Here is a 27,911-nt window from a genome sequence, read left to right on the forward strand (position 1 = left end):
GAGCATAAGTGCAGTAACAGGGTGCCTGTTTTCACTGGCAGCATGTTACAAGGTTACCTCTCACATCTTGCCCTGAAAAGCCCTCTGGGAAGAAGGGCAGTTAGTATATGGGCTTTGGCTTTGGGGGCTAGTTTGTTACTGTGGGCTGCAGCTCACCATCTCCAGGTATTGGATCGGGTCTCCCACACTATAAACAGGTTCTACTATTATCATTCTGTCCCTGATGCAAGATGTATTCTAAACTGCATAGTAGCTATTTAATGGAATAAAATTATTCTTTCAGAGAGAGTCTGTGATTTGGGTTTTTTTAGAATGAGTTTAAAATTATGTATTCTTAGTCTAAAACATCTGTCTATATACTGCTGTGGTGCTGCATAGTGCTGGCATTATCAGGGAATTTTATAAGCTAACTCTATACTTGATTTTTCATCCCTCCTGCCCCAGAAAAGTATTTTGATGATAAATTCCTTGACAAGAAGAGAGACTCAGTAGGGTGATGGGTGTCTACACAAATATGTAGAGCATGAATGTTAATTTAAGGGGCAACACTAAACTGAGATTTGAGTAAGAGATTTTTTTTTTTTTTGTGTAATATAGTACAACTAAAAGTTAGGTGACCTAACAACACCTCTTTTCTTGATGCAGGACACTGCTATGAGCAAACTATGGTTCAAGCAAGATGACAAATTTTTTCTGCCAAAAGCTTGTCTCAACTTTGAATTTTTCAGGTATGCAGTGTTAAATAGCTCTCCAAAAGTCCTTGTTTGTTTGGAAATCTGTGTTTCTGTGGCAAAAAAAATCTGGCATGTATTGAGGCTTTTAAATGTTTGTCCTTGGTTGGGAATATGCAGTAAGATACAGACGGCATGAAGGCTCTTGTAAGTTATGCAGTAGTTGAGCAGCAAACAGTTTGCTCCATCTATATTAACAGGACAAGTTTATCTAAAAATACTCTGAAACCAGATTTTCTTAGATGTTTTATTTGCTATACCTGAATTTTGCCTGCCAGTGGGACCTACTGTATAATGCAATATACCTCTTTAAAAATGGCTTGTATTATTTTAAATTAATGACCAAATCACAGCTGTTTTAGGATATTATTTTCTTTATAATGTTATTCAGAATTTGCAAGGCAGTGTAAAATTTGAAGCACCTAAAATGAATTATGGGATTTTACTGAACTGACACCAACAACTACCCCCCCTGCCCCAGCCCCTTTTAAAATTTACAGGAATGCTGCCTGTATTATCAATGAATGTGTGATTCTCACCTCAAGATGCACGATGAAGTGCTGTAATGTTAATTTTGGTCTTGCATTATTTTTAAGTGAACACATTAGTGATACAGTAATAGTTTCTAACTTTTGAATTAAACAAAACCACTGCTTGCTTTATAGTGCAGCTGTTTCTGTGCTGGACTAGGGAAAGTAAAAATAATTTCAGGATCTGTCATCTTTTGGCCTAATTAAATGATTTGGTGATGCTGCTGTGAAGGCTGTCATGTGGATTCTGACAGGTGCTTATAGATGGATTGTTGAATCCTTGTGTTCAGTATGTCAAATCTGGTGTGGGTACTAGTTGTGAAAAACAGGTGTCTTGGGCATTTCCTCTTTCTTTTTGCTTTTTGAAACCACAAGGGCAAACATTACAACCATTCCAAATTTGATGTGTCAGGAAATGGAACATCAAAATGGTAACTACCCAACTGTTATTCAGAGAACAGCAGTTGCAGTGTTTTGCTGCCTTTGTTCATACCTGGCAGCTTTCCCTTGTACTGTTTGGCCTAAATCCAAAATAGGATTTTATTGATGGACCTTGAGTTTGTTACACAGTTATGGTTTGTTAAAACCTATTCCAGACAAACTATGAGTGATCAATCTCTGTAGCAGTTTATGAACGATTAAAAGATCATAATTCATTTTATGTGGAGCACACAAAGGTATAGGATGCACACACATACAATATCATTTAAAAAGCTGGCTGACTAATGAAATTATTTGCTTTTTTTCTTCCTATGAATTGTTACAGGTGGAATGCTGGCTTTTTTCTTAGGGTTGGGGGCAAGGGTTCTTTCCTTTTCTTCAAAAATAATATGGTAGTTGTATATGAAGGGATGTGAGGAGACTTTTTGACAATGTTGGATACATCAGTTCCAAAATAAGTTATAAGCAAGTATGTCTGGTTTTGATGCTTAAGGTTCTTAAGAATCTCTCCCTCTTGAGACTGGTATTGCTGATGGTCATTGGAAGAAATGGTGAAATTTATTCGTGCAACTTGATGAAATTGCCCACAGCTCTTGTGGCAAATGACTTGGTGAATAAAGCCATCTTAGTAATGTGGGCTTTCATAGGAAGTGTTCACTTCAGTTCTAGGTAACAATATGATACTGTGTTGCCTTGTAACAGATGACATGAATTTGTTCACACTAAAGATTTCTTCAGTAAGTGTGAAAAAATATTGGAGGACTTCTGCCTGCAACCCTGATCATCACAAATTATTGGAAGAATTTCTGACCCAGATGTTGTAGCAGCAACTGTTCTGTAGATGAATTAAGAAGAGTTTGGGGAGGGTGATTTCTCCCTCAATTTACAAATCCAGTAGGAATAGTCTATGAACCTCTTGAACCCACTTAGAATTTGCTTTGTTCCAAAACTGAAAATCCTTATATGGCACAAGTCTTGCATTAAAGAAACACCACAGTAAAGACCACAGGACCTTTAGGCTGGACAATGATAAACTTTTGATTTTGCATGAATTAGGATTTAAGAATGCAAGTATCCTCCTCTTTTTCTTTTTCTTTTAAGGAAACAAAGTAACAATGTAACATGCTGTTGTTTTGAAACTTTCTAAAGGTAGTTATAAACTCTGCACTTCAAGTTTCCAAAGGTTTAGGGAGATGTATGTTAAAAATACAACGCTATTTTTAACTGGATACTTGCTACCTTCCAGTTCAGTGTTTGTAAGCACCTTAAGTTGCTTCTAAGGTTACCAAGGATCAACACTCCTGGGTTGGTTCCAGCTGCGTTGCTTACAGCTCAGTTTGAAAGGGGAAAAGACTAGGGTTTAAGATTTTTCAAATACAGTATCAGTGATTGAGTTGTTCTGCTTCCTCAAGTCTAGTCAAAACAAAGGTAAATTAGAAAGAAGTAATTATTTACAAAGTTGTCAGTAACAGAAGGCAACTCCCAGAACAGTGTTGTAGTAATTGTTTTCTGTTGTTTTTCACTTGAGGATTAATGATTTAGTAGTCTTCATTATTTTCAAAACTCTCTGTTGGCCTTTGGCAGCTAAATGAGTATACAGAGGATACAACGGATGTGGATGTAGTAAGCAATCAAGTTGATTGTCTATTCTAGTATCAAAATGGAAAATAATAAAATGAGTTTGGAAGAAGGTTTATGATAACTTGGGACTGACTGACTTCTTGCTTTGAATTCAGTCTTAATGATGAATTCAATATTAATCAGATTTGCATCATCGGACAGATTGAAATTACTCCATTTTGGGAAATTCTTATTTTAGGAAGAAATGCAAATAGCAGAATCCTGGTTTGTTTGTTTGGTTTTTTTGCTCCCCATCACTTAAGTCACACAAGCCCAAGCACAGAATAATTAGCTCAGCGATAGTTAGTAAAAAAGCATGTCCTAGGCTAAGATTTCAGACTATAGCAGGCTCTGATTGTCTAATATTTTTGTTTAAATGCGTCCTTTTCAAATCTCTTCCCACACTTCCTTTCCTTAATCTAAAAGGAAGAAGTCAAGGCCTTAATGAAAACCACCGTGAACCTTCTTAAAAATACCTGTGCAATATATTTGAAAGTTATTGGCATGTGTGTTGTGGTGATGTGATCTTTGTTTTATGACCTCAGTAATGGTATATTCTATGAAATACCAAGCTATATAGGTGTAAACACGTATTACAGCATGTCTCTGAATATGACCATTAGTGACTGCTTGGGGAAAATGAATGCAAATTGTGTGGTTTTAAATTGTAAGCCATATTCAGGTTTAGATACTGCTGATTGTTTCTGTGAAAGTAATAATGAATTTACGTGCACTTCAGAAGCTACAGAAATAAATAACTTGTCTTGATTGCAAATCTTTAAAATGCACAGGTAGTTAACAATTAGTGCAGTTGAAAGATGGCTTGAGTTTGAGTTGCATTTTTCTTCTTGAGAAAATTGCACCAGTACTGTATGTGATCAGATGCTTCTCATATAACAGTAGGTCTTGTAGAGTTGTTGCCTTTAAAGAGATAACACAAAGAAATATGGTGGCTTGAATGTGGATATGCCAAACTTCTTTCCTGAGCTGAACTTAGCATGAACTGCATATTTTTTGTACCACAAATTGCTAACATCTTAGGTTTTGTAGTAGAAGCTATTTTGCTTTCTGATAGTGCAGAAGTATTTATTAAATTAATGATCATGATGTGGGTTTCATTTCAGTCTGTTAAATTATGTTGGCTATTTAGGGTGCACTTAGATTATTCTAGTCCTGGTGAATTCTCACTGTACAGCAAAGTAAATACGAAGTGTTTTGATTTATGAGCACAAATAAGGTAGTATCTCTAGAACCGTCAATGTATTCAGACATTGCTCAAACCATAAGTAAGCTGAATAATTATTTACAGGAATGTTCACATTTGGCTTTGAAATAGGAATCCTTCATAATGGGATCATCAGCATACTCGCAGTAAATACTGTTTTCTTCAGATCAAACTTAAAAGGCCAGATGAAACTGAGAAATAATTTTAAACTGCATATTTTACTTTCAACATTTTCTTCCAGCCCATTTGCTTACGTGGATCCCTTGCATTGTAACATGGCCTATTTGTACCTTGAACTCCTCAAAGACTCCCTCAACGAGTATGCATATGCAGCAGAACTAGCTGGCTTGAACTATGATCTCCAAAATACCATCTATGGGATGTATGTAAGTACCCAAATCAAGGAAGAGCTTAGAGCCTTAAAACTACTTCCACTCATCAACATTTTTATATTGATTTGATGGAAGGACTTCTATTGGAAAAAAATGGGTCTAAGGCTGTTACTCCTTTTGATCTTGGTTATTAACCATCCTTTCTTTAATTTGAATTTTAAGTTGAATTTTGTTCAGTCTTCAACGATCTTTCCGTTCATATTAAGCAAATTTTCTTCTTTATTTTTATATCATTCATTAAATTAATTAGTTCTAAGATTTTTTCCTCCATTTAAAACAAAAAGAAAAACCAACCCTAATCCAAGCTTACATATTTATTTCGGATTGTCAGATACCTACTCAAAACTTTCTGACTGATGGGGTAGAAGACCCCTTTTCCATGCTATTAAATAAATGGTACACCTCCGCTTTCCTATTCAAGAACTACTACTGATCATGAGGCTGCATATACATACTCTTCAGTCATGTTTCTTCATCCATTACTTTGTCACTGCTTGAGGTATCAAAGCATTTCTTTTGTTTTTCTTTTTGTTAGTCGCTACATTTATGCTGATCCTCTCCATTGCAACATGACATACCTGTTTATCAGGTTATTGAAGGATGATTTAAAAGAGTATACATATGCAGCACGCCTCTCAGGTTTGATCTATGGCATTGCATCAGGAATGAATGCAATACTTGTAAGTAAGAAAAAAATGCAGGAGGAAATGAAACAGCTTGGGAGTTGTTGAGCTTGGAGAAAATGTTTGACTTCTGCATTTCTAAATGAGATGGTTCATTTTTTTTCTTGCATATGTCTCATGAATTAAAGGCAAAGCAAAACTGTATTTTAATCAGCACTGAGTGACCTGTTTAAGATTGCAGTGTCTTGTGAACATGTGTGCACTGCAAGTGTTGCTTTCTAGTTCACGTTTTTACTTACTTGCATGGTAATCTTGAAAGTGCTATTGCTGGTTTCTGTGTAAAAAGACTAACTTGTCTGTTGAATCTCAGTTCACAGATTTTGTTCTAGTTTTCTAATTCTGCTGTAGTGAGCTGTGGAAACGGATTATGCATGTGTTCATGAGAATGCAATGCTGGATATTTACGGCTTCTCCTTAGTGTTTGTTTTTATTACGTGTTTTATAATCTGTTTTAAATTACTGACAATACTTACTTGATAAATAACTGATACTGTGATAAATGGTTATTTCTCATTCAGCTTCTTCCATGGGATTTATGATAGGAGATTTTAATAGTCTTTCTTGAAATGATACAAAAGTTTTTATCAACCATTACTTTATACCAAATCGTGCTATGAAATTTTCTGTGGAAGTATTATTTTCTAAGGCATCCTGGAGAATATGTTGTATACAGCCTTTATGCTTTCTGTATGAAAGAGCACGCTGCAATTTCTTTCTTTATCCAACGCAAATCTCATTTCCTGGTAGCATTCACTTAATTTACTGCAGGCATGGTTATCTGTTCTGAGTGTCAAAGCTTGCTGATGTTTCCATGGAATTCATTTAAAAAAAAAAAAGAAAAGAAGAGGAGTGTATGTGTGTAATTTTCGTAATTTTTATTCGCAGTCTAGTTGTTTAGCTATTTTAAATAATTACTGTTTTTTGTAGGGTCTTTACATTCTTTACAGATTAGATTTGTTATGTAGTATGGGAACTGAAAATATTCTCTGCTGTATTGTGAGAAAGCTTTATAGTCAATGGGTATAACTGTACAGTGTTGATATTTTCAGCAAGTATGATAGATGCTGTACTGGAAACAGCCACCCCTGGTGATTGTTGAACAGTTTGGGTTCTTACGCTGATTTAGGATATTTGCTTTATCATAAATCCATTTATGATAGCTTTTTCTTCAAATTCATGGTTCAGGTGTTATTCAGCAACTATAGAAGAAAAAACTCTTTCTACCAGAAAGCAGGAATTCACCTGTAATTTGGTTTGTGTCCTAAAACATAGTTTCACCCTTAATAATTAGCTGCACAAATAAAACCCTATTCCTGTTTCAAGATGACAAAATTTCCAAGGGGGTTTTCTTCCCCAAGAAGACCCAAAATGCCTGTTTCACTAGACAAGCTTTCTATAGTTTGATGCAATCATACAGTAATTTTTAAGTTTCCATGTTGTTTTTTTAAATGACCAAGTTAATTTAATGTATAATTTCAAATAAATGTGTGTGATCAGATCAATATTTCGTTATGACTACAGACTACCTACCTTGCTATTTCAGCCCAGCACCATCCTGCTTTTCCCCTTTTCTTGTAGTGCTACTTACACTTAGGTAAAATATTTTTTGAGCAACAATATGAACATGAAACAATGTTCAAAGTAAATCGGAGTGAATATTTATGAACGCCGCGAATCTAGATTTCACCCCCAGAGTAAAACCATTTCAGTGTTCCAAATGTACAGTTCGACTGGACTCCATACTTTTAATCATTAAAAATCTGTATTCTGTGTACAATTTGCTGACAGCAACATGAAAGTGTATTGATTTTCTGCATTCATAACTCCTGGGCAAATACGCAATATTCCTCATCAGTTAATTTTTGATTGGTAAAGGGGTTTTATTTCAGAATGAATTAATGTTGAATAACCTTTGAAAAGCGTATTGTTCGTTGAATTATACAAGGGGTGGTAATTGCTCTTCTATCTACCACATTTAAAGCAAATTATGCACTTTTTTCGTAGCTTTCTGTAAAAGGTTATAATGACAAGCAACACATCTTGCTCAAGAAGATCATTGAGAAAATGGCTACTTTTGAGATTGATGAAAAACGATTTGAAATTATCAAGGAAGCGGTAAGTTACATGAGAAATGGGCAGTTTGGAATAATTTAGTATTTAATGCACAGACTTAAAAAGAAGTCTGTGTGCTGATTATCCGTGGAAACAGACCGAAATTCTGGGTGTTGTCATTTTTGTGGCCATGAGTTCCCCAGAGTGCTTATGTTACATTCTTTGCTTACAAATAACTGGACCTGGCATCTTCTTTCAGTTGATCTTTATTATGATTGATCAAGGGGCTTGCACACATAGAAGGATGTATTCTCAGCAGCTTCATGCTTGCTGTTTTTTACTTACCTGGTCTGAAATGAGTTACTTTTCTCTTTTACTGGAAATGATCCTAGCTTGTCAAAACAATTAGTTTGCACTTTCCAGTTCCTCTGGTAGAGGAAAAAGGTTTTGCTTATTTTGTAAAGGTGCAGCTGGACTAGAAATTAACTTCCATAGAGAAGCTCACTGATTTCTCTCTCATACCTCCTTTATCCAGGCAAGGATTGCAAAGAATTTTCCTGATTTCCTGTGTACTTTCTAACCAACTCAGCCCATGAAAACAAATGGGAGAAAAATACATTTTCTATTAGCAATATTCCCCCACCCCCAGACAGTCATCATAGAATGCATATTTCCCAAGTAGAGGAACTTGATCTAAATACTTATTTAGGTCTAACTACAATAATATAATTTCCAGTCATTGATTTTATGAGAAGCTTGATTTCATGTTCATTTCAACTATCTTAATGATTACTGCTTAATCCATGGGCACAGAAGCCCACATTATTATTAAGTTAATTTAACACAATTTTTAACAGGTCTAACAAGCAAGAGAATGTACTTGACGTTTGAAAGACATCTTTTTGATGGTATATGAAGTTGAGAGTATAAGGTCAATATTTTATGTTTAGAAATAAAATTATTTAATTTGAATTTAATTTTTAATTTTTTTTTTTAGTACATGCGGTCACTTAACAACTTCAGGGCTGAGCAGCCTCACCAGCATGCAATGTATTATCTCCGACTCCTCATGACAGAAGTTGCTTGGACCAAAGATGAATTAAAAGAAGCTCTAGATGGTAATGTTATGCCAGTTTTAAACTTTACTATTTTTATTTTTCTTACGGAAAATGATTTGTTATCTAAACTAATGATGGTCTGTCTGCTGTTCAAGTGAGGCCTCTGCAGTGCCAAACCTGAGGTCATGCTGGTAGATGTCGATGCTTCTGCACTTAGCCTCCAGTTTTAGAAAGTATAGTAGTTCAGGCAGAAGGCCTCAGATGGCAAAACTTGAATGGCTTTGTGGGCATGAGCCTGGATACGGTGAATCTGATGTTTCAATACCACTGCTAAATCATTTGGACTTCTCAATCTGCATACTATTTTGATTTTTCCATTATCAGGGAATTCTAACCCCTATTTCTGTAGATAATAAAGAATTGTAGCTAACAAAATGTATCATTTTTCTAGATAGTAACAATAATAAGAGCCAAAGAATATTGTGGATCTTAATATAGAGCAGGCACCCCAGTATATTTAGAGGAAGAAGAAAATTCAAAATAAGAGATTTAATTGATTTAGGAATATCTGAAAAATTCTTCCCTTTCTGTATCTTACACGTTACAACAAAAGGCTGTTACAGGGATAGTTTGCAAAATACCTTGTAGTATTATCTTCTTGGAACACATCAAGACATTCTTTTCAAGGAGAGTGTCTGTCTCTTGTACTTTTTGGGGGTTAGATTCAGAATACGTATCCATAGTTGCCAAAGACTAACACATACTGTAGTGTTTGAAGTTGTGATGCTGCAAACAGCTTCATTAAGATAGTCTGCAGAGGGGTGTGGTTTTTCTACTGGATTGCTCCAGGATAGAAATACAACTGTTTACTTGTGTAGTTTCTTGAATGATTCCAGATATCTCTTGAGTTTTAGTGGTGCTGGTGCTGCCTGTGAAGTCAATGACAAAACTAATGCTGATTTTCACAGCAGTGGGTTGAGCTATATGTAGGTCATTCCCTTTTTAAGAACTACTGAATTTTGAAAAAGAGATTTTCTGTTCCATATGTAAGTTGTCTTTATAAGATTAATGCTGCTGTATTTGGCAGAAGAATGGCTAAAAATGGAATGCCTGAAGGGAATGCTGTCTACTTAGCACTGCTGGAATTGCTCTTGTAATGCAGTTAGGTTTTTTCCTTTTCTCTCTCACAGTCAGTGTCACCGTCATGCTTTGCACTATCAATAAGTAGTTCTAGAGGCAAAACTTAAGATCAGCATTATACAACAATAAAGATGATTTGGAATTGCAGATAAAAAAATGAAAATTAATTGTCTAACGGTGGTCAGTTACCTCTTTTAAGAGAGGTGAAAGACTGATAAGCATGGCATAGGGTTTTCTAATATAAATAACAGATCTGTTTGATCTGTTTGTGTCCTGCACTACATAACTAAGAGACCTCAAAATTTTGATTGCATTTGCTCTTTCAAAACTTTTGTGAAATATGTGAATATTGTTCGTTTCTATTTCAGTTGAGAAAATGACAAAATGAGAAATTAATAGATTTGGTGCTGTAGTGTGTCGGGGAATTAAGGTAGAGATGCTGACTTTGGGATGAACAACCCATCCACTTAACCATCCCTCTTCTCTTACTCCATTGATTCTATATGTTAAACTATATTTTCCATTATATATGAAAGCTGGTTTGTGAAGACAGGCTGACATAGAATCTGTGTTTATGTACTCAGGGATATATTACAAAAATATTGTTCGTGTGTATTGCTTGTTACGAAGTATTACCAAAACACTATGTTTGAGTTGAGGGGTTTTTTTTTAGCCTAGATGGTAAATGCACAGTGTGTTTGTCAAGCGTTACAAACTACATGCTGCTTGTTTAGTTAATAACTAAAGCTTTATCTTGGAACACCATCTGAACGATTGCACCTGTTTTCTCTGGAGAATGAATATTTGTTCAGCATGATTGGAAAGAAGGCTTCTTTTTTTTTTTTTTTAAATCTGGGTCAGATGGTAGGTGAATTCTGAGTGGAACGAGCCATATTATGGGTGCTGCTGTTTAGACCTGGAAACTTTCCAGTGTTGCATTTTTAAGGAACGATTGACGTTTTTCGTGACAATGAGTTTCTCCTCCTTTAAGAAAGGCACCATATCTAATGATGGGTTAGGTGGTACTTAATGTAAAAATGCACGTAATTGATTTAACTGTCTAAATATCTATTCTAGATGTCACTCTTCCCCGCCTCAAGGCCTTTATAGCTCAACTGTTGTCACGGTTACACATTGAAGCTCTTCTCCATGGCAATATAACAAAACAGGTTGGTGCGATACTTTAATAAAACAAGTTTTTTAAAGCAACATAAAGATTAGAATACTAGTTTAATCTTCTCAGATCTTAAAGCAGTTTTCCCTTCTCTTTTGACTTCTTACTTTTTTATCTGTGCCAGTATCATCGTGCCATTTTTTCCACTTTAGATTTATTAGGGTAAATGCTGCCCTTGTATAGCTCTTGGATATTTAATTAAAAAAACAACTTAGGATCTAAATATTTTGAAGTGTATGTTGCATGTCATTAATGTGATGTGATCAAGCTGTGTAAAGAATGACATGCTGCAAATCCCGTTTTTTCATTTAAAAGTTTGAGGCTAACTAGCAAAGATTTAAGAATCTATTATCCTTCCAAATGGAGTACTTTTTTCAAGGCTAAACAGAAATGGTGGGCCATTTAAAATAAGTGTCAGCTCCCGTGTCTTTCAGGGAGTAAATATCAAAAAATATTTGTTCTGGCTTCCATTAAAATAGCCATGGTTTGTATGTCCATAGGAGCCAAGAGCACTGCATGCACAGAGTTTTCGTTCTCATGGATGTGTCTCAACATTTCTTTCTGATGTTATGTTTATTTTTCATGTGGAGAAATGTAAATATATCTCACATATTACATGTTTGTATGTGAATGTTAGTACCTTCTGAAATACATCTGAATGACCAGGTATTTTTAGATTTCCATGATGATGCAGACATAGCAGAGAAATGCATTCTTTGGTTGGCATGATGGGTTTTTTCATTTAAAAGCTAGATAACTGGGAAGGTTGTACTGTTATTTAGAAATTATTTATAAACCTCCCTGAATAGAGGAGGAAAACTTCTCTGCATTTGGGTACTAAACAACTAATGAATATTAAGCATCCTTTTAACGCTTTCTTTTCCAGGCTGCATTAGGAATTATGCAGATGGTAGAGGACACTCTCATTGAACATGCTCATACGAAGCCACTTCTTCCCAGTCAGCTAGTGAGATACAGAGAAGTGCAGCTTCCTGATAGTAAGTGAAATGATTTATTTACGGTTTTTAAATGCACATTGAACTGAGATTCTCTGTTGGCTAATGGCAAGTTAAAATTAATATTCTGTTGCTAGGATTTTGCTTCAAAATCAGGCTTATCTCAAATGATTTTAAAATAAATGTAATTAGGGTGTGCTTTTGTTAATAAAATTATACACTAATATATCTTCTTTCTGGTATACGTGAAAATTTATTTTCTAATCTGTGTATGTAAATTGGACTTCTTGGGGATTGGAAATTTATTATCTTTAGATCCCTTCTAACCCAAACCATTCTATAATCCTATGATACAATCCTAGTTCATTCACTATGATTTATGGAAGAGCCCTGGCCCATGCTCTCCTACACATAGTATACACATTTGAATAAACACCATTATTTCAGCACTTTGGAGTATTAACTGACCATTCAGAGGAGGATTGCCTTAAATGACTCTTGCTTTTTGAGAAAACTTAAAACTCTTACACAAATTTAAGTTTGATTTTTTTCCTAATATAAATACATCTGGTCTTGGAGTGTTTGTATATGATTTTGCTTCTATTCTGCAAAATATTTTGTATCTATAAGAGAGGATGTTCAAGGAATTGCTGGGAGCTTTGCAGGAGTCCTGGCATAGGTAGCAATACAGCAAAAGTCAATTGCCCATAGTTGGTTATCAGCCTTTGGAAACTACCACATACCAAAGAAGCTATTGGTATTAAACGCTAAATCATTTTTCATGTTCATAATGTTTCTCAAAAATTGTCTTTAGAAACTGTACAATAGAGGCAATGCAAAATTACACTCCATTTCCAAAAATATTTGCTTGAGGAGGAGCAGCCAGTTCCACTTTACTTGCTGATGTAACAAGCTATAACATTTCAAGGTGTTAAAATAATCTTTTCTTGTTTCATGGAAAGTGTGCTGTTAGTGGAAATTCTGCTTGAACAGTCCTAAACCATTTATTATAATTCCATCCCACAAGTGATAGACTTCAGTTGTGGATAATCTTACATCTTGATGAATTTAAATGTTTTAACTTTGCCTTTTAGGAGGCTGGTTTGTATATCAGCAGAGAAATGAGGTTCATAACAATTGTGGCATTGAAATATATTACCAGACAGACATGCAGAGCACTTCTGAGAATATGTTTTTGGAGCTCTTTTGTCAAATTATCTCAGAACCCTGCTTCAATACTCTGCGCACCAAGGAACAATTAGGTAAGTTTTGCCAGAGTGATCTCGTGTCTGTATGCACACGTTCACGTGTACTCACACACTGACAGGAGACACGATGAGGTATTCTTTCCCTGCTTAGTGAATGCCATTTAAAGGGCACTTGGTAAATGTAAATCATTTTAACTGCTGATGACTCAAAAGAGTGTTAGTGTGCACAGACTCTAAATTGAGAAGAAGCAAGCATAATGTTTAAGATTTTAAGTCTGAAATATCTGAAACCAACTCTGGCTTAAAAAGAAGTTTGATCACAGTACAGAAAATGTCCTTTTGGTAAAAATTCTAGATATAACATGAGGTCAGTTTCCTAAATTTTAGATTTTCTTTAAGAATCAGTAGTAGTAGTTTGATCTTTTCCTCTTGTGATCCTACTTCCAGGTGCACTTGATGATTTAGAGACCTTATCCTAGGAATTATGCTCTGTGGGTAATGGTAAACTACCATGTTGGTGAAGACCTAAATATTTTTCAGGCTTTTTAAGAATACATGTGTTCACCAGAAAGTACAAATAATAGTTACCTGAATCAGTATGACTGAGAACTGGTAACGTTATGTCAGACAGGATAACAAGGAGAGACAGAGACTTTGCATGAATGAAATACTGATGAGGAGTAGTACAGTTTTTCCAAAGGTGAGAGGCAGGCACATTTGTCTGTGTGGTGAGTAGGAACTACCAGGGATATCGAGCAAGATTAGACTTTTTGTAAGCAACTAGGAGAATCCTGGTGGCAGGTTTTGTATGGAAGTTGGAGGTAACTAAAGAGGAGGGGGAAATCAGTTGAGGAAGAGCTCTGTGTTTCTACCACTGTGTAACTCCCAAATGGTAGAGTTCACAAGACTCAGGAGGGAAGACAGTAGCAATACAAGCAAAATTCAGTAAACTTCATGGAATTGTTAATGAGATCTCTGAGAAGCCTAAGGGAGAAAGAAGTTAATAAGGTAGCAGTTTGCTAAACAGTAAAGTAACAAGAACTCATTCAATAATACTTTAGCAGTACAAGAGGAAAAGTTGACAGTGGTGGGGGGAAAAGAAAGTCAAAATAATTTAGGTTAGCCTTGTTAGTTCTCATTTAAAATGTCAACTGTGACTGGATGATTTCCAAAATAAATAACAGCAAACTAAGTCCAAGGCTTACCTTTGAACAAGAAAATAACAGATTAAATGTTGTTAAGGTTAATTTCAAGCTTTTAAAGAGTTTGGGCATAATGAACATGACATTAAAAAACCCCCACAAAACAAAATTATGAAATCCTGGAATTAGGAGCCTTGTAACAGAATTTGTGGGTGATAGATGAAGTACTGGAAAAATAAACATGCTAAATACTATGTGTTCCCTTAAAAAGAGAAGAGCAGGGAAGTTGCAGATCAGTCAGCTCAATTCTGATTCCTGGAAAATATGGAGTAGTTTATCAAACCAGTTCTAAATGCAATGAAGGCAACTGGGAGGCTATTAGTGGACAAACTCAGATCAAACTAAGCTAACTTTTTAAAAATGCAAACAGAGTTAAGCCATGTGGATGGAAGTGGTGATGTTGTATATCTTCTTTATATTATGAAAGACATGTAATTTTCTCAGACAAGCTAAAGAGAGCACCTAGGTGGAAGTGCTATGCGTTTGGATACAAGACTGTTTGAAAGTTATAATTGGAGGTAGATAAGAATAGTGTGTTCTTCAGAGCTCTGTTGTGATCCAATGCTATTTAGCATTTTCGTCAAAACTCTGGATGGTAGGGTAAAGATAACTTACTGAATCTTCAGATAATACTAAGCTGGGAGAGGCTGCAAGTGTGTGGGAAGATAGAATTCAAAATTAGTTTGACATTTTGAGAACATGACTTGAATGAGGATAAGATGCAGTTCAGTGGGAACAGTTTGGCAGGAATAATCAATGGCATGGATACAAGCTAGGGAGCAACTGGCTAGGTAGCAGTTATGTAGAAAACAATCTACAGGTTATAGCGGATCAGAAGTAGAAAATGAACCAGCAGTGTCGTGCTGCTGTGTAAAAATACCGGGGTATTTTTACAATTTTTTATAATGGGAGCTTCCAAGATGCACCCACAGTAATACTCCTGTAGTGTTCCGGTAAGGACTTTGAAATGCTGTATCCAGTTTTGACATGAGCATCAAGGAACAATTAAGAGTGAAATGTGACAGATTCATTATTAAAAAAGGAGGAGAAGACTCAAGAAAGGCTTAGTTGTTCAGATGCAAAGCTGCAAAAATCTCCCAACAGAAAGGAAGGGAATAATATTTTCTTTGTATCTAATTGATATGATGGGAAATAGTGGTCTTACATTGCAGCAAAGAGAATGTTATGAAAAAATAATAGTATGTTCTTAACATTGAGTCTAATGAAGCACTAGAGTACAGCTTAATTTCTGGTTATTTAATCCTGATGACAGAACTCATTTTGTTCTGTCATGGTCTGCCTCATCTCCTTCTTACCCCTCCCCTATACTGATATTTACCTCAGTGAAATAAAGATGTTTTTAAAAAACAGTTGCATATTTCGAAAACCTTTATTATTGCATTCCTGTCTAACCTGCTACATTTGGCAAACTGGAACAAGGGTTTTCTTATAACTCGAGACTATTCTTGTTTTGCCAAGGTTACATTGTGTTCAGTGGTCCACGTCGGGCAAATGGCATACAAGGACTGAGATTTATTATCCAATCTGAAAAGCCACCACACTATTTAGAAAGCAGAGTTGAAGCGTTCTTAAAAACTATGGAGAAATGCATAGAAGACATGACAGAAGAGGCCTTCCAAAAACACATCCAAGCTTTAGCAATTCGTCGTCTAGACAAACCAAAGAAGCTGTCTGCAGAATGTGCTAAGTACTGGGGAGAAATCATTTCCCAGCAGTATAACTTTGACAGAGGTAAAACAAATTATAATTCCTTTTCAACTGAATGCTGTAGTTTGGCTATGCTTATCCCTGTGATTTGAGAACAACTTAAACTTTTGCAAAGCCTGTGCATAACTGACTGCATTTTTTGTGATTTGTAAATAGTATTTCTTCCATCTGCCCTGAGCAAATGCCTCATTTGTGGAGCCTGTGCTCTCACTGCTGTGGGAGCCATTAGTAATAGAGGATAAGGTGTTCCCTGATGCTCATCATATGATGGGGGTTGGCAGATGCTTCTCTGACCTTCCATTCCTCCCTTATGGCTCAGTGAGACACAGAGTAGGTTAAAGATGGGAAGTGGTTTGAACACAAACACTGATGTTGTGTAAGCTCTAAATTCTGTGATCAGGTGTCTGTATTATGTATGTGCCTAATACTTGACTGAGGTGCATTCAAATTTATTTTCATCCATGATACCTTGAAGATCACAAACTTGTAGAAGACCAATTGAGGTTCAACTTCCAGTGATATTGCTGAAAATGGACTGACTTTTTTATTTACATTGTGATCTTACATAATATTTAAATTACATTTTTTCCTTTTATCGTTTGAATATTTTTTAATCCAAAATACTCAAATACATTAATAATATAGTTTCTAACAAAAAAAATAATAATAGTGGTTTAGGTGCACAGCAGCTTTTCCTCACATTTTCATGTCTCAACTCTTATTCACAGCTATAATTTCCCATCTTCCATGCATGATCTGCTTCCTACATAAAACTCACTCTGTATGCCGTGACTTCTCTTCGGCTTTACGTGCACAGCATTGGCCTTCCTCTGGTCGACAGTGACCAATTCAACTGTTTCAGTAGTGAAGAATTTTGAATTGTCATCTAGCATGATCTCAGGAGAATGAAAGCTGCTTACTTTTCATCCCACAAGTACTTTTTCTTTGCATCTGATGAAACAGTTTAATTTCTCTGCCTTAAGTGTACTTAAGACTCTACTGTACTTGGATCTGTATTATCTCTTTGGAATTTCTTCCTCATAGCTATAGGCATATCTTTTATATCTAAATCCTTCTCAACTTATTAGTTCTCATGATTTTTTATCTTTAATTCCCTCTACCCACTAGTAATTTTATTTTATTAATGGTTCTGATATGACTAGAATTGTCAAAATCAGAAATTTGTATTCCAGCATTAACAAATGAAAGTTTTTTTTCCTTTGGGTTTTTACATTTTTACTGTTACTATTTTTACTGGTTTATTTTGTTAAAAAATTATATCCCAAATATAATTATTTTTTATTTCCTCCATGTAGAAACTTCATATTAATTACTTGTAGCCTGCCTCGCAGACTTGTTAGCTGCATATCTCTTCTTGCCTATATCTTCTCTTGTGTGGATTTTTTTGCTTGATCTTCCTGCTCACCCTGAGACAGCAAGCATGCCTAGGACAAAAACATGCAGCAATATTACAGGATTAGTTCATATAATTATAATTTAATTTACACAGAGTGATGTAGTTACAAAGACATTGTCCCCAGGTGTCTTAAGGTGATTATTCCCTAACACGTATGATGCAGTCACTGTTCCTTACCTTGATTTAAAAATACATCCTGTGAAAGTGCATTCTGCCATCCTGTTTCCAAAGTGTGAATAAAAGCCATCTATAATCAGTCTGCATTAGAAATGTGTAACATTGATTTGAAGATACTATACAGAAGTAGGCATATCTTTTTTAGCTACTGAATAACATACAGTGCAATCAGTATTCTTCAAACAAGCATTTTTTAGTAAGTCTAATCAAATGGACTTACTGAAGTATAATTTTCTGCCAAGCTTCCAATGACGTTTTCAGTGGTGAAAGTATTAGCTTGAGAGTTAACAATGAAAAGCATATCATTTGCAGTCAATTACAGCATCTGAATTTGAAAGAAATACACTTTGAATAAGTAGTGTGCTAATAACCAGCTATGATTTGCAGACTTGTTCTAATTTTTGCTATTGTTGTGCAGATAATATTGAAGTGGCTTATCTAAAGACCCTGACCAAGGATGATATTATACAGTTCTACAAGGTAAGTTAGTCATGTAGTTAAAAAACTTACTGGGAAAGAGATGTAGAGATAACTGGGTGTTACTTGCGTGAACTATGAAAGCATATACTTCTGGATAGTTTAGGTCAATGGTAGGACTGATGCAGATACCGTAATAATAATTTCAGTTCTTGAATCTTACTTAGTTTAATGGCGACTAGCATATTGTACAAATTGTGGAGAAGTGGGATTTTTGCAGTGGGATTTTTTCCATATCAGCTCTTATTGTCATCATGTCTCACTTATCCTTTTGTTATGAATAAAAAATGTGGTAGTCTATGACCAGGCTTGGCCAAAATTGCAAATTTGTTTTTATTTTTTTCCCTCTAACCAGTAAGTGATTCAGGTTTTGTGTGTGCATGAATTGAGACTAAAACAGATATTTTTAAAGCTTTATTCACTTCTTCTTACAGTTAGGCAGAACAAAAGAGCAGCATAATGATGCGATGCGATTAATTGTACATTGCAGATCAGCATGAAGTTGCTGGATGGATATCTAATATAAGCAATTGAAATACTATGGGGGGTCATCTGTCTGACCTGTGCCCCCCAAGCCCTCATAAATTTGGCCTCATTGTTTCTGTCTTGTAACAAATTTCATAGGTAGTAACTCACTATATTGCAAAGTGACATACTGTTTTATTAATAACAGATTATGACTGAGGTAGTAATTTGAAAAATACTGTAGTTGTATGTCTTTGGAACTTATTACTGGATGGAAAAACTTCTGCCCATGAAGAAGCATGAATTCATGTGCATCTGTGTGTTCTTTTTTTCTCTCTTGGCGTGGCTAATGTCTTTCAGAACGGTTTATCTTTTGTACTCTGTCTTATCTTTTTCAATATCCAAGGTCACTTTTACATTAGCATCTATTTTTATGAGATTTAGTGTTAATCCTTAAAACTGGTTATTATTTATGTGGCACAGTAGTATGATAACATGGATGAAGATACGCAGCAAACACAAACTTAGCAAATGGAGTATCACTTGCTGTTGTTTAATAAAAGACTACTTGAACAAGTATCCACATTCTGTTTTTCTAGGAACCTGTGCTGTTTTGCTTGCACTGGTGCTTGTTAGATGATTATCCCGTACCCAGAGCAGAAATAACTGGCTAGTCATTTCTGGTGAGCTAGTCCAGCTGGATTTAATGTGTTCTGGGGGATGTGCTTCCAGAAGGCTGCTAGGGATTGAAAATCCTGCAGATTAGGTTGTGTTCCTGATACTGTGACAGTTAATGGCTTAATTACTCTTACTTCCGGCTTTTCTGAGTCCCAGACTATATGAATTTCTTACCTTGATTGTATTAAATAATTCACAGTACTCCATGGATGACTTTTAATAATATTTGAAGGCATAAACCCAAAATTCATTCCTTGTTTTAAAGTTTGAGTTAAGATGTAAGTGCTTTTGTTCTTTTACTGTTTTATAAATATCTGAGTGATACTGCATCTGAAGGACTTGACTTTTTTACTGTAGGTGCTGTTGGCAATAGATGCTCCCAGAAGACACAAGGTATCAGTACACGTCCTTGCAAGGGAAATGGATTCCTGTAAGTATTGTGCTGAATATACTATTTAAGCAATTCCTGCTCAAGTACAAAGTAGTTAAAGACAGCAATGTTACATGATAATGTATTATGAGAAAAATATAATACCTGGAGATTATACACCTTTCAGAGAGAAAAGTATTTCTTTTTATAGGGTTTTTTCACATGCACATGTAAAAAATTTCTAATTAATGTTTGTGACCAAATTTTTCAGCCTTTTTGAAGTATATTGGTATTAAAACAATATATCTTAAAATAGCACCTTTTTAAACAGGAAACTTTAAAAAATAAAATAAAGTAGTCCTACGGGGAAAAGCAAAACTAGGATTTGCAGTTATCAGTATGGTGTAGTACTGCAATGAATGCCCACAATTCTATTCAAGCACTCTGAAAGAAAAACAAACAAAAAATAACGCCCTAGTAATGTCAAACACTATACTTAAGCTTGAGAAAGTCAGAAGTTTATTTAGGTTTTCTTTTCAAATGATCTACATTAGCTACGTATTGTAAACTGTGTTGTTCCATTTTAGAAATCAAGAAGGAAAATGTTAAAAATGTTTTTGGTTAATGTATATAAATGGAGAGAAAAAACTGCTATATTGTTTGTGCAGATTTCCCACCAGTTTATCCTGATCTTAAATTCCGACATGTAACTGGTTGTAAAATCAGCAATATTAAAGGCTTGTCTGCAGAGCAAAAAGAAGCAGGTGGCTGTGTGTCTGTCAAGAAACTCCTACCAGTCTCAGAATTTTTATGGTCCTCTGGAAATTGTAACTCTGCGGCTGAGTAAGGAAGACTTGCTTCAAAGCATCTTTCTAGTTTTCATGACTAATCAGTGCTAAATAGAAATAATCCTAATACATTCCATGTCTAGAAAAAAAACTTTATTAAGTGCCAGAATGGTTTTGTTATTTGTTTGGAATGGTATCTTCCTGAGACAAAGGTGAGCATAGCAGGCATCCTAACAGGTGGTTACCTTTACAGAGATTATAGCAAAATAGTCTCTCCACATACTCCCCAGTCCTAAACTATTTGATCTGGCATGTGGTCTCTCTTCTACCATGGAAGAGAAACTGGGACTTTAATGCCTCTCCTGTGAATCCAAATGAGCATCTGTCCAAGTGCAGGCACCAGTCCTGTAGAGAGTAACACAGAGGAGGAAAGCTGAAAACCTGCCCAGACAGAGCCGTTCCTCCTAGAGGCAGACACGCCATTTTCTTTGAGAGTGGAAAAAAAACTCAAAAGCAGTAGAGATCCAGGATTTTAGGAGGGGGAAAGTACTTAAGTTCCCAGGGTGAATGTTAGGGTTGAAATTTGAGTATGGAGGTAGGAGGGAGGTCTAAGGAAAAAAGACTGAAAGTTCTTCTGGGCAACTGGATTGGCTGCAGGAAGAAGACTTGGGAAGACTGAAGTAAAGCATGTATGGGGATAGGCAGGGAAGACTTGGGGCTGCTATCCAGAATTTTGGTACATGGGATAACCCCCAGGGCACCATATGCATGTCCAAACTTACAGATGTGCTGTTTTCACATTGCTCTTGTTGCATAAACTGCTGGTATTTACTGTTGTTCTCATAATTTGTACTGGAAAACAGTTTTAAGTATTCATTGATCCATAGATTAGCAATTTTTATTTCCATGTTTTCTTTATGTGTAAGTAAAATGAATAAAAGCTACTGCCTCTGCACATGTTCTCACATCAAATCATGGTTTAAGCAATTTGTATTTCTAAAGACAGCTAGGGACTATTAAAGCAAAATATTCAGAAAGTCTTACTTGGATACTTTAAAATTAGCAACTCTGCTTTGTGTAGATACTTGCTTTATAAGAGAAAACAGTTTATTATGTAAAAGGTACTATGGTCTTGAATTAATTTTGATGATACTAAATAGGCCCTGTCGTTGGAGAGTTTCCATGCCAAAATGATGTGAACCTGGCACCAGCTCCACCACTACCACAGGTAAAAATAAACACCACAGAAAAAAATCCCAGGTGGTATTCTTAATATAGAAGTTTAATATCACTGAAGTGAAGTTTTCCAGAACTTTCTTCTTGAAATTCAAGCTGTTGCGGGACTGCTATTTCAGCTTGAGCTCTCTTCCACATGCATTGTCACCCTCAATAACAATATGAATTTTTCTTTTGTTTTTTCTTCTTTTTAGCAGTCTGTCCTGTTACCTGTGTTCCTTCTGTTCCATTATGAAAGCTAATAGTAGTAGCAGTTAACTCTACTGAGTAGCTACACTATCAAGTAAATACAGATTATTGTTGTCTGAAAATACTGATTCATATATGATCAGGTGTATCAAGTGTCGAGAGAGGTGCATATGCATCAACAAATTTATCATCTTTGTTTAAAAATAATCCAAGCAAACAACAAATGAACAACCTAACCAGCAACAACAAAAACAACTGTCCCGTCATTATCTTAAAGCCTGAAAGATTAACACACTTTCCTGTCAATGGGTAGCCTGTGGAGGAAGCATTTGGACAAATTCTGTTCTTACAAGTATGTGGGTAGATAGAACAGCACTGGGCCCTTACTGGACCTTAAATGAATTTTCTTCAAGAAGGATGATAATGTTTGTCCCCGTGTATCATTAACTTTTTGTAGTGTGGTAGTAGATCTGTGTTCTTACTGAAGCCTGAAAAGTGAAGTAACCACCATGGGTGGAAATTTCTGTATGAGCTACATGTGGATATATTAGCCATTATGACTAAAATATTAAAAAGTTCAGTTTGTTACTGCAACTGAGAATAATAGCTCACTGAATTGCTATTGTTTTGTGATCTTACCTCTGGTACTCAAAGGATAGGTGGGATGTTCTAAAGTAGCATTTGTAAACAAAAAGACAAGTTCCACATGTACTAAAGTTCCTGCCATTATTAGTAATGGAATTACTGCATTATAGCTATTGCTTTAAATTATCTGCAGTAAATATGAAACCATTTGCTTCGTAAGAAATAACGCTGTATTTTGGGGGGTCCTGTAATAAGGAATTGTGAATCACTACTATTGCAGAGAAGAATGAGGAGGATCTGTTTGTATGTAGCTGTAGCTCACTTCTCTCATGTAAAGATACTGAGCAGACTTTTTCTTGCATACGCTTCTTTGCAGCCAAGTGTGATTGAGAATATGACAGAATTCAAGCGCAGTCTGCCACTCTTTCCACTGGTGAAACCACATATCAATTTCATGGCTGCAAAACTGTGAAGAGCCCCAGCGGATGAAGAAATGCAAGTGATCAGTTACTGATGTGGTTACGGGGGACTTCATGATGAACAAAATTATTAAAGATCATTAGAAGAAATGGTTCTGTCCGTTATGAAAGTCCCAGATTCTTTCTTGGTTCATTTGACATCAGCTGTGTGTTAGGGATAGAGAGTATATAAAAATCAGTTGTGGTCATGTGTCATTTATATTACAGACAACCTGTTGAAAACCAAAATTAACTGAAACAATAAGAATAAAAAAACTTGTAGATGCAGTATATTTTTAAAATAGTATATCCCTTAAAATTTTCTTTTTGATAAAATAACCCTCCAGAGGAAAGAAAATAGCTTGAAAAATCCTCGCTACTCCTGAAAAACACCATTTAGTGTCCCAATAATTATCTTATTGGGGGCTGGAGGAGGAGAGAAAAGTAGGTCCTTTTTTGGATGAGGTCAACAATTTTTTTTAAAAATAGAGACTTTCACATTTTTTTGACGTGACATGTTGAATGATACTTTTTTAATTGATCCTTAATGCAACTGGCATATTTTCTATTTAAGTTTTATGAAGACCATTGGGAGGGGGGGGAAAAAAGAGAATTTGACAGCACAGTAAGACAATAGTCATAATGGGAATAATTGAAGATGCGGGCATGATTTTAATCTTTCTATACAAATTCGGGGACATTTTATATTAAAACTTGTAAAATGCTGGAAACACTTTAATAATACATTTTTATTTTTGTTACCAAAAGTGTTGTCCCAGTTTCTTGATACTGTCAACATCCTGTTTGGTTTTTCAGCATCACTGTGAATTGTTTCCATTTGGTATACAAGATGCTTCATTCTGTATAATTTTCTTTTTCAGTTGCATATGTGCTGCTGGAGAATTCAGTCTCTGTTGCCTCGATTGTTACGTTAGGTCTCAGTCTGGCGAAGTACTCACTAGTGCAGATCACTTTAAGCACACGCTAGTTCTTGACTCAGTGGGCCCCATAATGGATCAGGCACGTCATTGTTCCTGTACATCTGTGCGGGACCTTCCTGTCCTTCAGGAAGGAGCCTGGGATGGTGCAGCACTGCTGTAGTACAAGATGTGCTTCAGGTTACATCACAAAATGTTTGTTCCTACTTTTAAGAAGGCTGTGCAAAATCTGGAAGGATCAAGAATTACTCTGAAATACTGTATCTGTATGTTTTCCATAATTCAGTGAAATGGTATCTCATCTTCACCGAGTTTACTGATGTCTGCAGAGTGGTCTTGTGCTTAAGGACAGTCCCTGAATAGGAAAAGGTAAAGGAGCATCTTACTGATTACTAAGCTCTCCTACCTCGTTACTGCATAAAATTGATTGTAATTATTTGGGCAGGATAGAGTATGCAGAACATTGGAGATACAAACTCTGCACGTCAGGGGTGTTACTGAGAGTTTGCTTATGATTAAAGGAACCTGAAACTGAGGCCTGGATGTGACCCGCTGTTGTCATACATCAGGATCCTAGGGCTGTTCTTGTCATTGAATCAATACTCATTCTTACAGTGGCTCTGAAGCCAAATTAAATGAATGCGTGGCAGGGTAAGGGCCTTAAGTTGTGTTTATATGAGAGTCTTTTCTCATTCAATAAATACGCTGTATTTAAAACTTATTTTAAAGGTTAACAGTATCTGTTTCAACATCTTTTTGAGAGGTTTGATGATAATTTGTGATGTAGCCTGTTGCCAAGGAAGGCCGCATCATTTTGTAGCCTGAGGAGAAAAAAAGTGAAACAGTATAAGCAAAAACCAGTAAAGGTGTTTCTGTGCACCACAGCTGTCATGGATCCTTCGCACAAAATGGTCTTTTTACCCTCTTGCATTTCACTTTTGTTCATAGTTTTCCTTTAGTAAAAGTATTTGTATTATATATATTAAAAGTTTTGACAGCATATTATAAAAATATATATTTTGGGATTTAGTATTTAAATTTACCACTGTTATGGTGAATAAAATTAAATGGCTTCTATCGAGTGTAAAAATAAATATATATATATTCATGGAAGTGCTATAAACTCTAATTTTAACAAATTCTATAAATAAATTGGAATAGCAGCGTATTGAACGCAAGCTCACAAATCATGTTTTCCAGAGGAAAAAGTGTAGAATTTCAAACTTCTGTGAGTGGATGTGGAAACCCCTGTAGTTTTACAGCAGCTGTTAATTGGTTTAAAGTGTTCTCCAGCATTTTACAGTTTGAGTTTGATACAGCAGTAAATTTTGATAAACTCAGGCATACTAATGGGTTCATTTTAATGGATCCAAAGCTGCAGTGTCTACAAGCAATAAAAAACTACCTAGAATACACTGTAATTCAATTTTAGTGCTTGTTAATTAGTTTATGTAAGAAACCATAAATTATTATTACATAACTGTAATTTTTGCAAGTGCTATTTTAAGCAGTTGATGTGGAATTGGGTGCATGTGACACAGCCAGTATGACAGAGTGCTAGAGTTATTCTGTTTACAATAAACATTCTGAATTTAATGTTTGGAGTTCTTAATTTGTTTCATTTTAATTTTTTGCATACTGGTAATGTTACATCTATCAGTCTGTGCATGTGTTTTATTATACATTAATGGTGATTTTCTGCTATCCAGTTGCTTTGGACTAGTTAGGCTGGTAGCTCTGCTGGAGAAGTGTCCCAGTCACTTTTAGGGAAGTTTGAGAGGACTTCCTCACAGGGCTTCCCACGCCCTGTAGGTAGATCCACCTTTGTTGCTGTCTGAGTGTTTGAAAACATAATACAAAGACAGAAATACTTGCACAAGACAGGATTTTAATTGTAAATTTGGAGCATCTCTGCAGCCAGACCGAATTGTGCAGCTTTACAGTATTGCTTTTGAGAAATTCCTTTCCCTGGTCATTTTCTTTGCTCTATGCACTCCAAAAGATTACATTTGGAAAGGTTGGGAGTAAGTGTGAATTCTGACCGTGTAAAGATACAAGGCAACAAGCACTTCTGCTGCTCTAGTGGTGCTCCTTGAAGTAGTATCTGGCAGCAGTGTTAAGCGACAAGTTTTCTCCTTAGCATTGGAAAGAGTGATCGGTATTCTCAGCTGAGAAACAAAATGCCTGTAGCCCACCTGGAAAATAATGTGTCCCCAACATCAGGGCACTCTTTCTCCACTCCCAGTTGTTAGAGATTGGGGTAGATCCTGAGTCATGAGCTCTATAGTCCTTTGCAAAAAGTTGAGCTATCCAAATCCACTTGGACTATCACTGTTAGCCATAAAAAGAAGTCTTGAGCTTTTTCAGAATATTAAGTGCTTGGATGTGAACAGCCCTTATGAATAATATGTTCCACAGTCTAATAATAATGTGCAGAGAAAGCATCACACAGCTTTTTGACTTCATTTATTATTTTCTAACTCTTGTTTTAACACAGGGTCAGCAGATTTGTCTACCTTTTCTCTACCATTTAACTGGCCAGTATGCTTTTGCTATAGGTCTGCTGTAAAGTGAAGAATCGTTATCTTCTGCATTTTTCTTTGTATGTTCTTTTTACATACGCTTTTCAGTAGCTGACCACTGAACTGATACAGTCATCTACAGTGACACCTGGGTCCTTCCCTTGAGCTGATACCTAATTTGATATTCAGATCCAACTCTGAAACTCTTTTGTTTTCACGTCAGTCTTTAACGTTGCTGCGTGCTGCACAATGCAAGACACCTCTGGGCTATTTGAAAGGCAGAAGGGATCAGAAACTCAGGCATCTTTCTTAGCTTCCATGTGATTTCAGAAGAAGCCTGGCCTGCGCAGATTCTGCTGAAGGGCTTTTATTTGAAACATTCCAGTCTATTTGCCATTCAAAGAATATACTCATAGAATTTGCTTTTGGTGGAATGTAACACTAATAGTATGTGAAATTGGAATTGCAGTTCAAAGGAAGAAAGTGTGTAAGGCCAAAGGCCCAGCAGAATGAGAAATGTCACAGTTAAACCAACTTATTTGAACTCAAGCATCTAAAAGAATTTAAGATTGAAAATATTTATGGCTTCTTAAATTAATGTTTCGAAGCCACTCCAAGGCTGTTAACTAAAAGGGCAGCATTAAAGGATGCAGATACTACACTGCTAAGAATTTGCTGTTGATAACTTTTAGGATTCCTTCCATAGTGCTGCAGTGCAAAATTCTGAATTAAATTTCTGGAAAGTTTGCACTGTGGCTGAGGGATGATACACAGCTCCAAGTGGGCTTCAAGTGACGGTAGCACTGGGTGAGGAAGTGCCTGGGTGTAGCCAGTGGGAAACTAGTGAGGGGCATACAAGTTTAAATCCCACACCTTTCTGAGGAACCACCACCACCACCTTAGTGTGTGAGGTGTGCTGCCCTCTGCTTCAGATTTTCACTACAGCGTTTTACTGCCTGCTCAGCTTCCCTTTCAAGAAGGGCAACTAGAAATCGTGGTACTTTTATAGCAACTGTCAAAAGACATGTAACCTTTTAATTGGAGGTGGGACCTTCCAGCCACCCCCTCCACCCATACACAGAACTGGGTGTCCTGAGGTACATGTGCACTTGGACATGCACGTATTCTGGTGATGAGCACTTAATGCTACAAAATCAGAACAGGTTCAGCAGAAGGGAATGAGGAGGTGCCCAACCTACGTTACCAACCTCTGGGGCAGTGGGGAAAATGAGTGAGGAAAAATTCCAATAGAAAATGGTTTTGTTTGTTTGTTTTTGTAATTTGCTTTAAGCTCAGAGTTGTGGCGTAGAAAAACATGGGTTTATCTCTCTAGTCTGTTGTAAAGGATGAGCACTTGTGGTGGGACAAATTGATGGACACCTGTTTGTGAACTCCAGGGAGACGTACGAGATCACCATGAGTGTGGTTTACGTGGTTGGGGACTGAGTCGTTCAGAGCATGCAGAACTGGT

The 27,911-nt window shown here is 36.1% G+C and overlaps 1 protein-coding gene across 2 annotated transcripts in view; it reads left to right on the top strand.

The window, feature by feature from the left end:
- IDE (insulin degrading enzyme) overlaps nucleotides 1-25,508 on the top strand; it is a 62,648-nt gene extending 37,140 nt beyond the window's left edge. Inside the window, exons 14-25 of one of the 2 annotated variants that reach the window (XM_084264919.1) lie at nucleotides 646-728; nucleotides 4,789-4,933; nucleotides 7,627-7,737; nucleotides 8,672-8,792; nucleotides 10,950-11,041; nucleotides 11,933-12,044; nucleotides 13,097-13,264; nucleotides 15,892-16,164; nucleotides 18,153-18,214; nucleotides 19,712-19,784; nucleotides 21,673-21,740; nucleotides 22,899-25,508. In XM_084264919.1, coding sequence (XP_084121045.1) covers nucleotides 646-728; nucleotides 4,789-4,933; nucleotides 7,627-7,737; nucleotides 8,672-8,792; nucleotides 10,950-11,041; nucleotides 11,933-12,044; nucleotides 13,097-13,264; nucleotides 15,892-16,164; nucleotides 18,153-18,214; nucleotides 19,712-19,784; nucleotides 21,673-21,740; nucleotides 22,899-22,994 — 1,404 coding nt within the window. In that variant the 3' untranslated portion in view covers nucleotides 22,995-25,508. Of the gene's footprint in view, nucleotides 1-645; nucleotides 729-4,788; nucleotides 4,934-5,474; nucleotides 5,620-7,626; nucleotides 7,738-8,671; nucleotides 8,793-10,949; nucleotides 11,042-11,932; nucleotides 12,045-13,096; nucleotides 13,265-15,891; nucleotides 16,165-18,152; nucleotides 18,215-19,711; nucleotides 19,785-21,672; nucleotides 21,741-22,898 lie in introns of both variants that reach the window. The other variant, XM_084264920.1, reaches the window with a different exon arrangement.
- Nucleotides 25,509-27,911: the final 2,403 nt, after the last annotated feature.

This window comes from Gallinula chloropus (genome assembly GCF_964237585.1).
Source record: "Gallinula chloropus genome assembly, chromosome: 5".
Classification (NCBI taxonomy): domain Eukaryota; kingdom Metazoa; phylum Chordata; class Aves; order Gruiformes; family Rallidae; genus Gallinula; species Gallinula chloropus.